This window comes from Ranitomeya variabilis, chromosome 8 (assembly GCF_051348905.1).
Source record: "Ranitomeya variabilis isolate aRanVar5 chromosome 8, aRanVar5.hap1, whole genome shotgun sequence".
Taxonomy (NCBI): domain Eukaryota; kingdom Metazoa; phylum Chordata; class Amphibia; order Anura; family Dendrobatidae; genus Ranitomeya; species Ranitomeya variabilis.
In genome coordinates this window covers 23869466-23883792 of record NC_135239.1, presented here as the reverse complement: position 1 = coordinate 23883792, position 14327 = coordinate 23869466, and the positions used below count along the sequence as shown (strand labels likewise).

General features: G+C 43.8%; 1 protein-coding gene across 1 annotated transcript; it reads right to left on the bottom strand.

Moving 5' to 3' along the window:
• Positions 1–275: 275 nt before the first annotated feature.
• On the bottom strand, positions 276–12949 carry MPL (MPL proto-oncogene, thrombopoietin receptor). Its single transcript, XM_077278581.1, has 11 exons — positions 12710–12949; positions 10509–10662; positions 9519–9682; positions 7614–7988; positions 6760–6874; positions 6036–6199; positions 5366–5508; positions 4888–5047; positions 4251–4342; positions 1824–1907; positions 276–1110 (listed from the first exon to the last, which is right to left on the bottom strand). Exons 1-11 carry the CDS (start codon positions 12789–12791, stop codon positions 847–849), a joined length of 1797 nt encoding a protein of 598 aa, XP_077134696.1. The 5' UTR covers positions 12792–12949; the 3' UTR covers positions 276–846.
• Positions 12950–14327: the final 1378 nt, after the last annotated feature.

Below are 14327 nucleotides of genomic sequence, written 5' to 3'. Positions count from 1 at the left end.
CGCAGTACGCTGACAAACGCAGCATGCTGCGATTTTGTACGGCCGTAGAAAGCCGTATAATACTGAACCGTAATATACGGCTAATAGGAGCAGCCCCATTGAGAAGCATTGTGCCCTATGTAATGCGAGTTTTACGGACGTAGTTTATGCGCTCTTACGTACGTAAAACACGCATGTGTGACCCCAGCCTAATACGTTCTGCATCATACTTAATTTTTATTGTATAATTTGCCATCACTGCCATCATCTGTACTCCACATGAACACGTTCTGAAATTAAGGCTGCAAATAGACTGGTGAAAAGTCACTTTAAAGCAACGGTTTCATAGGAATAAAGACAACTTCCCTAATAAAGAGATTTGCAAAATTTCATAATTTTCCACATAAGAAAAAATTATGAACAAAAAAAAAGAAAGTTTAGTTTATATTTTACATGACAGGTTCCATTTAATCTTCTGGACCCCCTGGCTCCATGGACTAAATTTAATAGTTTTCTGTGCTGAAGATTCCCAGTAGACAATACTTAATAACATTTACATAATTGATACCTGTACAATATGTTACATGGTTACAGTCTGCAAAACTATAACTCTCCGCATGCCCCAACAGGCAAATGTCATACCGAGATTCGTAGTTTCGCATCTGCTCTCCCCCATCATTTTTATAGATGTGACCCAATGTGTTTTTTGGTGAGTTCTGAGGATAGATATACTGTAAAAAAAAACAAAAAACCTGCCGACAATTGTTACATTTTTATACAATGTATCCAGGATTGACCCAATCTTCTCACACAATCACCAAGACAATGTTCCTTATATGTACAAAACATATTGTGCCAAGGTCATCTTCACCCCACGCTCCAGCCTATGGGCAGGTAGGTCTGATTGGTGAGGTCACATGGCAGCTGATCGTTGGCGCCAAGTCCCTGGTTCAGTCCCAGAGGCTCCAGGTTTGGCCATTGCTCCTTATTCTGGTAGCTTGGTGGGGCAAGCTGAACATAGTCCCGGGATACTGGTTGACTTTCACTGGTTAGCGTCAGTTCACAGAGAATTTCCAGACAGGAGGATTGTGCAGCTTCCTCCAGAGGCTTCTCATACAGAGTAGAATCAGGCTGGAAGAGGAGACAACATGGTTATTGGTTAGACCAGATCACATAAGATCAGAAATTGGTGCTCCTGCCTTCAGCTTCTGTCTACCATAATCCGCCATACTAGCAGCTGTGGGGGTAGTTTCTCAGTCACCCAGTCACTCATAATATTGGCTTGAGTGGAGAATGGGGGGTCTTAATGGAAACAAAAAATAAAAAATGGGTCCATTTCAGATGTGACTTAACAAAACTGCAGATCTTGGTGCCTCAATCCACACAATCTTTCTACATGAAATTGGAAACAAGAGAAATCAGAAATAGACCCCCTCAGTGCCCTATAAGAGCATCATGGGCTTCCCATATGGTGCACATGGATTTGTGTCCCCCATCCGCCCCACTCAATCTCCATCCTTTTCCATGGCAGTCTATATAGTAGTGAGATAGGAAGTAGCTAACTTCTCCTTCTGCTTGGACTTTCGTAGAAATCAACATTTATGCAGCTAGGGACTGAGAGGCCGACATTGAAAGATGTCACATATCTCCTGTAGGAGCAGGAATGACAATCATAATATTTCCCAAGTTTCCCAAGAACAACTGAATGGTTTTAACAAACGTTTCAGAAGAATCTGGGATATTAATAATTTTTTTGGGGGGAGGGGGGTAAGTAGGAAAATATGGATCTTGGTTCAATGCTGATGACTTTGTATTTCTTAGAATGGACTCTTATTAGATGTTACCTGATACTGTTTCTGGATCTCAGCTAGAAATGAGTCCAGCACGCTGTGCAAGTTCGGTAAAGGGGGCCACAGCTTGTCTTTTAGCTTCCTAGAGAAAAAATATCACATAAACATAATACAGGTATAAAACTAATGATATACTTATCCACTGCTCAAAAAAAGTAAAGGGAACACTTAAACAGCAGAATATAACTCCAAGTAAATCAAACGTCTGTGAAATCAAACTGTCCATTTAGGAAGCAGCACTGTTTGACAATCAATTTCATATGCTGTTGTGCAAATAGAATAGACAACAGATGGAAATTATTGGCAATTATCAAGACACCCTCAATAAAGGAGTGGTTCTGCAGGTGGGGACCACAGACCACATCTCAGTACCAATGCTTTCTGGCTGATGTTTTGGTCACTTTTGAATGTTGGTTGTGCTTTCACACTCGTGGTAGCATGAGATGAACTCTACAACCTACACAAGTGGCTCAGGTAATGCAGCTCATCCAAGATGGCACATCAATGCGAGCTGTGGCAAGAAGGTTTGCTGTGTCTGTCAGCGTAGTGTCCAGAGGTTGGAGGCCCTACCAGGAGACAGGCCAGTACACCAGGAGACGTGGAGGAGGCTGTAGGAGGACAACAACCCAGCAGCAGGACCACTACCTCAGCCTTTGTGCAGGAGGAACAGGAGGAGCACTGCCAGAGCCCTGCAAAATGACCTCCAGCAGGCCACAAATGTGCATGTGTCTGCATAAACGGTTAAAAACTGACTCCATGAGGATGGTCTGAGGGCTCGACGTCCACAGATGGGGGTTGTGCTCACAGCCCAACACCGTGCAGGATGCTTGGCATTTGCCACAGAACACCAGGATTGGCAAATTCGCCACTGGTGCCCTGTGCTCTTCACAGATGAAAGCAGGTTCACACTGAGCACATGTGACAGACATGACAGAGTCTGGAGACGCCGTGGAGAGCGATCTGCTGCCTGCAACATCCTTCAGCATGGCCGGTTTGACAGTGGGTCAGTAATGGTGTGGGGTGGCATTTCTGTGGAGCGCTGCACAGCCCTCCATGTGCTCGCCAGAGGTAGCCTGACTGCCATTAGGTATCGAGATGAGATCCTCAGACCCCTTGTGAGACCATATGCTGGTGCGGTTGGCCCTGGGTTCCTCCTAATGCCAGACCTCATGTGGCTGGAGTGTGTCAACAGTTCCTGCAAAATGAAGGACTGGCCCGCCCGTTCTCCAGACCTGAATCCGATTGAGCACATCTCGGACATCATGTCTCGCTCCATCCACCAACGTCACGTTGCAACACAGACTGTCCAGGAGTTGGTGGATGCTTTAGTTCAGGTCTGGGAGGAGATCCCTCAGGAGACCATCCGCTGCCTCATCAGGAACATGCCCAGGCATTGTAGGGAGGTCATACAGGCACGTGGAGGCCACACATACACTACTGAGCATCAGTTCCTTGTTTTGAGGCATTTCCACTGAAGTTGGACCAACCTGTAATTTGATTTTCCACTTTGATTTTGAGTATCGTTCCAAATCCAGGCCTCCATTGGTTAATGAATTTGATTTCCATTGATTATTTTTGTGTCATTTTGTTGTCAGCACATTCAACTTTGTACAGAACAAAGTATTCAATGAGAATATTTCATCCATTCAGATCCAGGATGCGTTATTTGAGTGTTCTCTTTATTTTTTTGAGCAGTGTACTAATATGTGTCAATTTTATTCAGATCAGAATTATATCTAGGCTTTACATCATCCAGGGCAAAGATTTATTCAGCTGGCATAGCCTTGCATTTAGACAGAGTGGTTAGTTGGCATTTCCCTAATAGCTAGACCCCACATGTCACAATATAATATATAGGTTTTGGTACTATGTCAGCCAGGTGAAAAAAGATTGATTGTTCTCATTGTAGTTATTATCTAAGCTAATTAAATATTTATTCTGAGCTCAGCTTGTTTGTTTTTTAAATGTCCATTTATTATGTCATGTTTCTACTCTTTTTGTATATATATATATATTTGTGTTTCTTCAGATACTTTTTATACCATGCCTGATGAAGAGACCTAAGTAGTCTCGAAAGTTTGCTTTGTGACATCACTTATTTTATTTTTGTAAGCCATTAAAAGGTATCATAACTACAAGGTTCTTATTTGGTTCCTCCCTCTGAGAATAATCAATATATTAAAAAGAATAAACAAACAAGTATTGTTCACACAACATGGAAGGAGAAAATGGCAGATGGGGAACACCCACTGAGAACTGACCCTGAAGCTACACAAGCAGAAGAGTCAATGAAGCAGCCCTTAGATTAACAGAAATCAGCCAACAATATGGAGGACTCTGCACCCCTCCGTGTATACAGTTATAAAATATCAATAGAACGAACTCCGGGCATGTAGGATTTGAGTTGTGTGACACTTTTACTTGCCTGTAAAATAAGGGGAAGATACGAGGCAGACAAAATCCTGCAGCCAAGAGAATCAGAAGAGACACAATGATCACGGGAGTCACCCAGACTGCAAAAGAGGAACATGCAATAATATATACTCTATTACTTCCTGAGTATTGACCATTAAAAAAGAATATGTTTTATTATATATTCTCTATTTCTGGGAAAGCTTTAGTGAAATCCATTATGGCTGCCATGGCTGTCAGATTTACACATCACGAGGATGAGAGATCACGGTTAACTCTTTTTAACTCTTTTAAAACCTGTAATTGAGGCCATACTGTTTAATGCTCAAGTCTCCTAGGTATATAAAAATAATCCTATATACCAATAATATGTAATATGTAAGAATATCAGAACTGAAGGAAATATATTGACTTGGACGGGGCTTGATTTTAGGGGCTGTTCCCATTCAATTCTTTGTCAGGAAAGGGAACCTGTGCGTTCTCTTTTCTCGGCATCAATTGGAATTTCGGAAGCTGAATTGTCACTGATCAGACATTTATGGCCACATCTAATTAAAGCCCTATAATGGTAATTACACAAAATATGTGTCCTTCTTGGGTCTCATAAAAAGGGAAGAACCTACAAGTATCCTGTAATATTCCTCACCAGAGCCTGAAGAAGATTTGGTGGTGATTCTTGTGGACCACTCGCTCCAGGACCCCTGGACGTCCTCCTGACTAGGACTTGCTCTGATTTGCAGAGTGTAGCTTGTATCAGAGACCATGGAGATCTCCTTGTTGTGAACACCGGCCGGGAACTGCAGCGTCTGAAATAAAGCGCACTATGAGGACAGGTTTGCACCGTAGCTCCACAGACAGGTGTAACCTGGAGCGTCTTGTGCCCAGTAGAAAATCTACCACAGACCCCCAGCTATCGTGCAACATCTACTTATATAGCGATGTAGTTGCCCACAGTCTCATCACCAATGCGGAAAAATTATCATTTTGTTTCTCATTGACGCCAAAAACTTGACACATAACCAAAAGCCATTATGCATCTTGGACATTAGCCTTTCCCATCTCATTACTTGTCCCCAGATTATCGCTGCACCCCTCTGCTATGTCCCCGACTCATATACATTTACCGTCCAGGATTTCTCATTGTCAGTTGAAAAGCGGATTTGATAGATGAGATATTTTCCGAGTCCTGGCATTGGACTCGACCAGTTGAGAGCCAGTTTGTTCCCAGGCAGATGAAGGATGTGTAGATCAGGGGCTGGCGGGAGAACTGTGTTCAGGGAGAATTAGTAACATTTTTATTAGAATATATATACATATATATAGATGGTGCAAGGAAATTACAAGACAAAAAACAGATCCTCAGGGGTGGGACTAGTTCTTCTGGTGCTCACATCTGGAGTTCTGGATTATGCCCTCTTCCTCGGTCCCTGAATCTCTTTTGGCAACGCTGAGCATATATCCTGTTCCTCTACATGTGATGTCCATGTATGTGAAGCTGCATCCCCTCTCTGCCCTTTAATTGTAGCCTCCTCCTCAACAGCTCCCTAGGCGACTGACTACTTTGCCTTTTCTCCATCCCAGCATCAGATTTTTATTCATAGCTCTAGTAGATGCTGTCTGCTGGGAAACCCATAATCAGAGTGTTATTGGCAGGATCCAATTATTTTTGTTTTGGGGGTTGGGGTTCGTTCCTTGTTGTCTCTTGATACAATTCATCATTATGAGAGCCATTTGCCACCACACGCATTAGCCATTATGTTGGGGGTTGGTAGCCATGTCCTCAGAAGCGCTTACCTACATGGTTCAGCATAAAGGGCTTCTTATAATACAAGCCCCACTTCCCATCCAGTAATCTTGCATTCAGTTTTACAGACATGGCGCTGTCGTTCTTTCCTGAGAACACGCAAGGACATTGCTTCGGATGTATCGAGGTCTTGCAGAGCTGCCATGGGGATGTGCTAAGTACGGAAGAGAATATCTGAGATTAAACCAGGGACGGAGCGTCCAGGACACCCATGGAAGACAAGGACGGGCACATGTGGTGGATCGAGGGTCATTGTTGTGCTACATAATATGAGGCATCTTCATAGATATCACCCGCCATCATGTAATAAGACCATCGCCAATGGTAGGAGGCACCACATATAGCGCTCATTCTTAAAGGTCTATGTAGGACAATGTAGGACTCATTTTTGAAAATCTTACACATGGGACAAGCAGAAGAATAAACCTGGTACATGCCTAAGACCCCTAAACATAAGGGAGCAACTCCATGATGGACCCACCAGCCCCTGCGGTCCAGTGGGACAAGTGGCAGATCATTAAAGCGTGCAGAACACTGCAGAGCAGCACAGTAGATAACTACCCTATGATACCACCAGACACTGCCCATCTTAGGGAACTACATCCCCCAACATCACCATCGTAGACTCCCATCCCTACTTCCAGAAGAAGCCACTGGATACCATGTGCTATTATCACAGCGTTGTGGGGTCTCTTCAGACCACCTTATAATTACCTCTCTTGTGCATAACTATAGTGCACTTGAAGGAATTGGGCATCCACGATCTTTTCATCCCATTTACAGCAGATCTGAGACAGGTCCGAGGTGAAGCACTGGAACTTGATGGTTTCTGGGAAATGCAAAATAATTCTGGATTAGTTTCACTAAATTAGAATTAGTTTACAGATAAGCTATGTACTTCTACCAATGTCCTGTATGTTGTCATTTATTGCAAAAATCAGTACGTAGTGAAATTGGGAGTTGTTTCATGGGCTCTTCACAGTGTTGGGCTTCTCTAACTACTTTGTGAGGTTAAAGGGAATCCGTCAGCAGGTTTTTGCTTTGAAAGCCAAGAGCAGCATAATGTAGAGTCAGAACCCCTGATTCCAGCAATATGTCACTTACTAGGCTGTGTTATGTTGCTTCAGCACAATTTTTTTTTTTCAGCAGGAGATTATCAGTACAAGACTCGTGCCTCCTGGTCCAGCCACACCCCCAACACTGATTAGCAGCAATCTCTAAATATACAGTTTACACATAAAGTTGCCAATCAGTTGTTTTGGCAGGGTTATACACAGATCTGCATTTAAAGAACTGGTAGATCTGCAGCAGAGAAAACTGACTGTCACAACTGCTGCACACAGTAAACTGAGTGACATCACTGGAATCAGGTTCTCTGTCCCTACATCATGCTGCTCTCAGATTCTTTAAAAAAATGGGTTTTTGGCTCCCTGACTCTGTAAAATTGCTATTTTGTTAGTTAGGAACCATGAGCAGCAGCTCTACAGTGTGGGGATCCCAGCAAATATCTCAGCCTCCTTGACCTCTGTTATTGTGAAGAACAGCAAACACATCTTGTATCCATCTACCTGCAGACCTCAGACTAGTGAATGCAACAGCCTCAGACCAAGGACCCCATATGCTTGGCTTCTCCCATTCCAATGATGTGCGGACTTGGACTTGGTACAGAAGACCGGGCTTCAGTGGGGGCAGCAGAACTTCTTTGACCTCTTTAATTATTGTCGGATGTTTAGACACCGTTGAGTTCACCACTGTGGGGAGAGGGGTCTCTGCAGGTGTAGGAGTAGGGTCACCCATCTGGTGAAGGTCCTCAGTGGACATAAACTGGACCTCATATTTGAAATTGAAACTCATATCCAGTTCCGGAGGTTTCCACGTGACCCGAAATCGTTCAGGACCTTGTTCCCACACGACCTTTATGTCATGTGGAGGCGGTAATATAACTGAAAGAGAAAACCCAGAGAAATTATGGAGAAGAACGACTGGTCTCCCCGCTACACCCTGGCTGTCAGGGTGCTTGTAGGTGACCGGGTGACAAAGAAAGCAGCCACATGAGAGCTAACATGGCAAACGGTGAAATCAGACAGCTACTGCTTGTCCCAGAAACTGAAGGCAGGAAATTAGGATGAGGAAGCTTAAAAGAGAAAGAGACTGAAAGGATACAGTAAAAATGAAACAGATACATTTGCCAACAGCATGGTCTCAACTATCAACATTCAAGTACACCTATTTCTGGCCCAAATAATATTGGCACTTCCAAAATTTCTAATAAAGCTACAAAGAGGGGGAAGCTGAAGCCACTTCAAATCAAACACATCTTTATTGGTATACAAAGACAATTAATCAAAAACTATTAAAAGAAAAAGAGGAAATAAATGCAGAGAAAACTCCACTCACTGGTAATACCGCAACCTTACCCAAGGGAGAGGCTGAGCTAGTACACAAGATAGAGAGGCTTACAATTACACCCAAGAACAAATCCAATAATGCTAAACAAAACATGGGAATATCAATTGTACAAATGGAAAATCTTCCAATAAAGATGGGTTTGATTTGAAGTGGCTTCAGTTTCCCTCTATTTGTAGGTTTATAATGTCAATATTTAAGACTGCACCGCCACCAGCAACCATGAAGTCAGGAGTCGGAAGAAAAGACGCTGAGACAACCCCTGTAAATATTTATTTTCAACATTAAGAATCATCTTCACCTATTCAAATGATAGGTGATCTCTGGGGGTCCAACTGCTGGGGCCGTCACTGACACCAAGAAGGGTCTTTGATGTGTCCTATTGGAAGTGAGCCCAGCCTGTGCATGCACCACCACTTCATCCGTTCTTCATGGATTGTCAGTAACAACAAGCTCTGTACGGATCTCTCCAGCCGCCCTAAAGATAATAAATGGATGGAAAGTCTTCATCCTCAGCCTCCGCTCCAAGAGGGCAATTCAGTATCTGCAGCTTCCAGCTGACGGACCCCCACAGTCTGCAAGGTATCACTTATCCGAGGAATAGGTGATACATTTTGATGTTGGGAATAACCCATGAAATCCGTCCCTGAGCTACTGTTACATTACATGAGTTCTTGTGTGATTCTCTAATACACCTTTTTATGGCAGTCTGTACCCTGCACCCTTTGGCACAGTACTGACTGCTGTAATAACATATTGTGACAAAATATCTCCAAGAAACTCCTTAGTTGTGCAGCACGGTGGCTTAGTGGTTAGCACTGCAGCCTTGCAGCACTGGAGTCCTGGGTTCAAATCCCACCAAGGACAACATCTGCAAAGAGTTTGTATGTTCTCTCTGTGTTTGCGTGGGTTTCCTCCGTGCACTCTGGTTTCCTCCCAAAGACATACTGATAGGGAATTTAGATTGTGAGCCCCATTGGGGACAGCGATGATAATGTCTGTAAAGCGCTGCAGAATATGTTAGCTCTATATAAAAATAAAGATTATTATTATTATTTAGTTCTTACCATAAAGCTCTAATTCTAATTTGCGGCTACGGAGGGTCCGGTTCGTCATTTTGTCTCTGACGCTCACATTAAGGTCATTGAACAGGATAACTTCATCGTGCTCGCAGACGTAGAGAGTGCGGCTGCTGCTCTGCACCAAGATGTCACATTCCTCCTCCGATTCCCTGCGAGGCAGGAAAACAAGTCTGATCCATCAGAGAATGGTCGAAGATTCTTGACTTTGATATTTATTTGGTTGCTGCTCACATACAGAAGCTGAAGACCTGCACAGACCTAATTCTTCTCACAGCAGATGGTTTGTTACAGTCGTATCCAGGCTAGATAATCCTCTGTGAGCCAAACACATCCAGACAAACACATCATCTCTCCTGTCCTAAAACGTATGACCGCAGGTAACATGGATCAGCCTGAATTCTTCAGCTCACAGAGGACTGTCTAGGCTGGATACAATTGTAACTAACCACAAACTGGTGGAGATTTTAAGCAGGAGCTTTTCGGCCTTTGAGTGCGAAGGAGAAGATTTTTGGTGACTTACAGACAGCAGAAATCTTGAAAATGGTGAAGAATTAATGCATAATATACATATCAGCGAGGCACAGAAATATGACTAAAGGCAGAGGAGGATGCAGGAGGACATGGGAATGGGCAGAGGAGGAGAGTATGTGCACAATTTGGTGACCGGGTGACTGAAAGACTCTAAGGGGTAGAATTTCTCCTTGCGCAGAGTGACATACCTGGCCTGGCATGTGAGGAGACTTATAAGCTATGCAGTGCTCTTCTGGGAAATTAAATATGCAAATTGCCTTTGCAGAGAAGAGGGGGATTTGAACTCTAGTGCCACCTATTGGAAGTAACTATCCTAAAAGTCAATGTTGACTGTTAGGGCTGCTAATTCCAATAGGTGGTGCTAGAGTTCAAGTCCTCTTCCTCTGTGAAGATGTAATTTGCATATTAAAAGACTCCATCGATTTACCATTCCTGGGCACGTACTTGCCATAGGCGTAATAGACGCCATAAGAGACGTCCTCCCTTCCTGCCCAGTCCTCGGTCAGCACCTCCTCAGCTTCCCAGTAACAGATAACTGTCTCCAAGTTTCTAGAGAAGCAATGAGGGACATCGTGGTCTCCGGATAAGAGGAGGAGGTCTGGAAAACATGTTATATACATTCATATTTACAGTGTTAGGAGAGACAGCAGGGGCTCCTGCACAAGAAAAGTATTGATCAGTAGGTAGCAGTGTGTTCACAATTCTCTTTTTGTTTAGTTACTGTATTGCATTGTTCATATTTAGGTTCCGGTCCTAATCATGTTACTACAGTTCAGTTTACTATCAGCATTATAGGGTCCTAATTCTGACCTATTATGGGGGCTTATTAATTATATTTATGCCCTTGACTTAATGTGAACATACCATGCCCGATAATGCTATTAACCTACAGATATGAAAGTGTGGCACCCGGGGGATGATTGCTCTGGGCATGACTGCAAGCTAGCCGCGCCTGGGAGGAGCAAAGTACATTTTCTTTCTCCCAGTCCTGGCCAACTTCCTGGTATATATGTCGCTCATACTGGTATATATGTCCCCCATCCTGGTATATATGTCCCCCATCCTGGGCCCCTTCGTGCTATATATTTTCCCCGTTCTGCTTCTGCATAAAAAAAAAATTCTCACCTTCCGCCAGTCCCTTGATGTGCGGTGTCCTTTTCTGTAGCAGGTGCAGAGGCCGGCAGCTGACATCGGTGTGGCTGATATGGCAACTCATGTGATGCCAAGGCCAGGCACACCGACATCAGCTGATTGGCCAGCTCTGGGGTATAATACAGGATGTAACTCAGGATCTGTAATGTAATGTATGTACACAGTGACTGCACCAGCAGAATAGTGAGTGCAGCTCTGGGGTATAATACAGGATGTATCTCAGGATCAGTAATGTAATGTATGTACACAGTGACTGCACCAGCAGAATAGTGAGTGCAGCTCTGGAGTATAATACAGGATGTAACTCAGGATCAGTAATGTAATGTATGTACACAGTGACTGCACCAGCAGAATAGTGAGTGCAGCTCTGGGGTATAATACAGGATGTAAGTCAGGATCAGTAATGTAATGTATGTACACAGTGACTGCACCAGCAGAATAGTGAGTGCAGCTCTGGAGTATAATACAGGATGTAACTCAGGATCAGTAATGTAATGTATGTACACAGTGACTGCACCAGCAGAATAGTGAGTGCAGCTCTGGGGTATAATACAGGATGTAACTCAGGATCAGTAATGTAATGTATGTACACAGTGGCTGCACCAGCAGAATAGTGAGTGCAGCTCTGGGGTATAATACAGGATGTAACTCAGGATCAGTAATGTAATGTATGTACACAGTGACTGCACCAGCAGAATAGTGAGTGCAGCTCTGGAGTATAATACAGGATGTAACTCAGGATCAGTAATGTAATGTATGTACACAGTGACTGCACCAGCAGAATAGTGAGTGCAGCTCTGGAGTATAATACAGGATGTAACTCAGGATCAGTAATGTAATGTATGTACACAGTGACTGCACCAGCAGAATAGTGAGTGCAGCTCTGGAGTATAATACAGGATGTAACTCAGGATCAGTAATGTAATGTATGTACACAGTGACTGCACCAGCAGAATAGTGAGTGCAGCTCTGGAGTATAATACAGGATGTAACTCAGGATCAGTACAGGATCAGTAATGTAATGTATGTGCACAGTGACTGCACCAGCAGAATAGTGAGTGCAGCTCTGGAGTATAATACAGGATCAGTACAGGATCAGTAATGTAATGTATGTACACAGTGATTGCACCAGCAGAATAGTGAGTGCAGCTCTGGAGAATAATACAGGATGTAACTCAGGATCAGTAATGTAATGTATGTACACAGTGACTGCACCAGCAGAATAGTGAGTGTATTTTATTGATAACAGAACCTGATTTCACACCACTAAGTGTATCAGTTCAGACTCATCAGCCTGGAGACAAGAGGTGGAGAGCTTTGTGCTTCAGGTGTGTTCTGCGCTCAGAGGATTGCCTGGTATTGTCACAAGCCCATCTGCTGTGAAACCTGATGTCTAGAGTTCAGCCTTTGAATGTAAATATTTCAGTTCACTGACAGCAAGCAGGAATTCTAATTAGTATGAGAACCGGAACAAGCTGAGCTTGAAAACTTACCTTCTTCTGTAACTTTGGGTTTCACGACAGAGCAGAGCAGGGTGAGCAGCGTGCCCAAGGTGACGTGTAGATGTCTTCTCATGTCTTTAGATGTGTTCTGGTCCCAGAAGCTGACACTTAGAATAGTGTGATGGTGGTATAAGTGCTGTCTTATCCAATGTGATAGCTTCGAGCTTACGGGAGCCCCTTGCAGGGTGCCCCATGAGCCATCAGTGTGTGGTAAACCCTGTGACAGTGACATGGTCGCGGCCGTCGGTGCATCCTGTTGGTGGCTGGTGCAGGAGGGTAAAGCCCGAGCGGCAGGAACCAGAGAAGGAAATAGGAGAGAAGATAAGAGACTGCAAGAACGGCACACATTTTATGACTGTGTAAGAATGGGTGGACACGACTGTATCTTTGGTCCAAGTGTGATCCGGCAAAACATAGGATTGTATTCGGACTAATGTTATTCTATGGTGCTGTGCACATTTCCAATTTTTTTCCTTGGACAGAGACTATCCAAGGAAAAAAATTCAATTTCCACACCCTGGCACAATGGAGAAGACTTTGCTTTCTCCATCTTCTCATCGCCTGAGAGAATCGGATCTCACTATGATCAGAGTGTCATTTGCATGATCAGCCCGATTATTTTAGATGAGAGAATCTACGACCGTCTGCACCTGCCCTAACGATCCACTGGTGTGAAACGACAGCTCCCAACATGGCAGCTATTGGGGAATGATGGAGGTTGTTGTTCGCAGCAGCTATAGAAACGCTGTTTGGAAAATTTTGATGGTCTGAAATCTATGAATATTTGGCAGTGAATGCTGGGAGTTATAGTTCCACAGCTCCTTGAAAACCACCAGGTGCAGATCACAATATTAGGTTTTGCCATTATTCGATTACTAAACGGAATCTGTCACCATGTTTTTGCCACCAAACCTGAAAGCAGCATAAGCCCCATCTCCCATTGGTTGCAGGTGCTCATCAGACTGCTGCAAGTCCCCCGTAGGGATATTAAACAGCCGGTAACCCCAGTTACACAGTGAGACCCCCTCTTTTATGCAGCTATAAAGGGGCCTATATTTACAGGTATAGAAATTGTAAAGGGGGTCTCTGAGGATAGCACATAATATTCATTTTATCACAGTTATCAAATGGTTATAGCCATGTTCATGAATCCGCACTTATACATGTGTCCATAGAGTTTATATACTGAATCTATAGAGTTCTATGCAGATGTCCCTACAAGCAGCAGTGCACCTTATAGGGTGGGTTTAGGATGCAAAATCCCCATTAACCTTAATGGGATTGCCCACTTTGACCAGACAATTCCAAATGACCTACAAGTGTGCAGGGAAGTAATGGTGACGGTGCCAGAGATGGCGGCTGCTGCATAAAGACTATCACATTCTTTAGGATATGCTGAAAAAAAAGAGCATGGACCGCACCGCCAAAAATCATACAATGATCTAATGCCGCTAGGGAAAAATATATATGATTGATCATGAGGTCCTTAGTTTAACATTCTGATCAGACTGTATGAAGCCCATTGCCATGTCACAGGGAACCTCGTAGTGGGTCCTACCACCCTAACGGAGCCGAGCCGTGCGCCGACCACCGCCACAGTGACAAGCCA

Coding starts and splice junctions, on each gene's coding strand:
- MPL (XM_077278581.1), bottom strand. CDS start 12,791: ATGAGAAGACATCTACACGTCACCTTGGGCACGCTGCTCACCCTGCTC. Junction 6,200..6,759: donor TATAGTTATGCACAAGAGAG/GTAATTATAAGG, acceptor TTCCGTACTTAG/CACATCCCCATGGCAGCTCT. Junction 4,343..4,887: donor CAAATCTTCTTCAGGCTCTG/GTGAGGAATATT, acceptor CCTCTTTTGCAG/TCTGGGTGACTCCCGTGATC.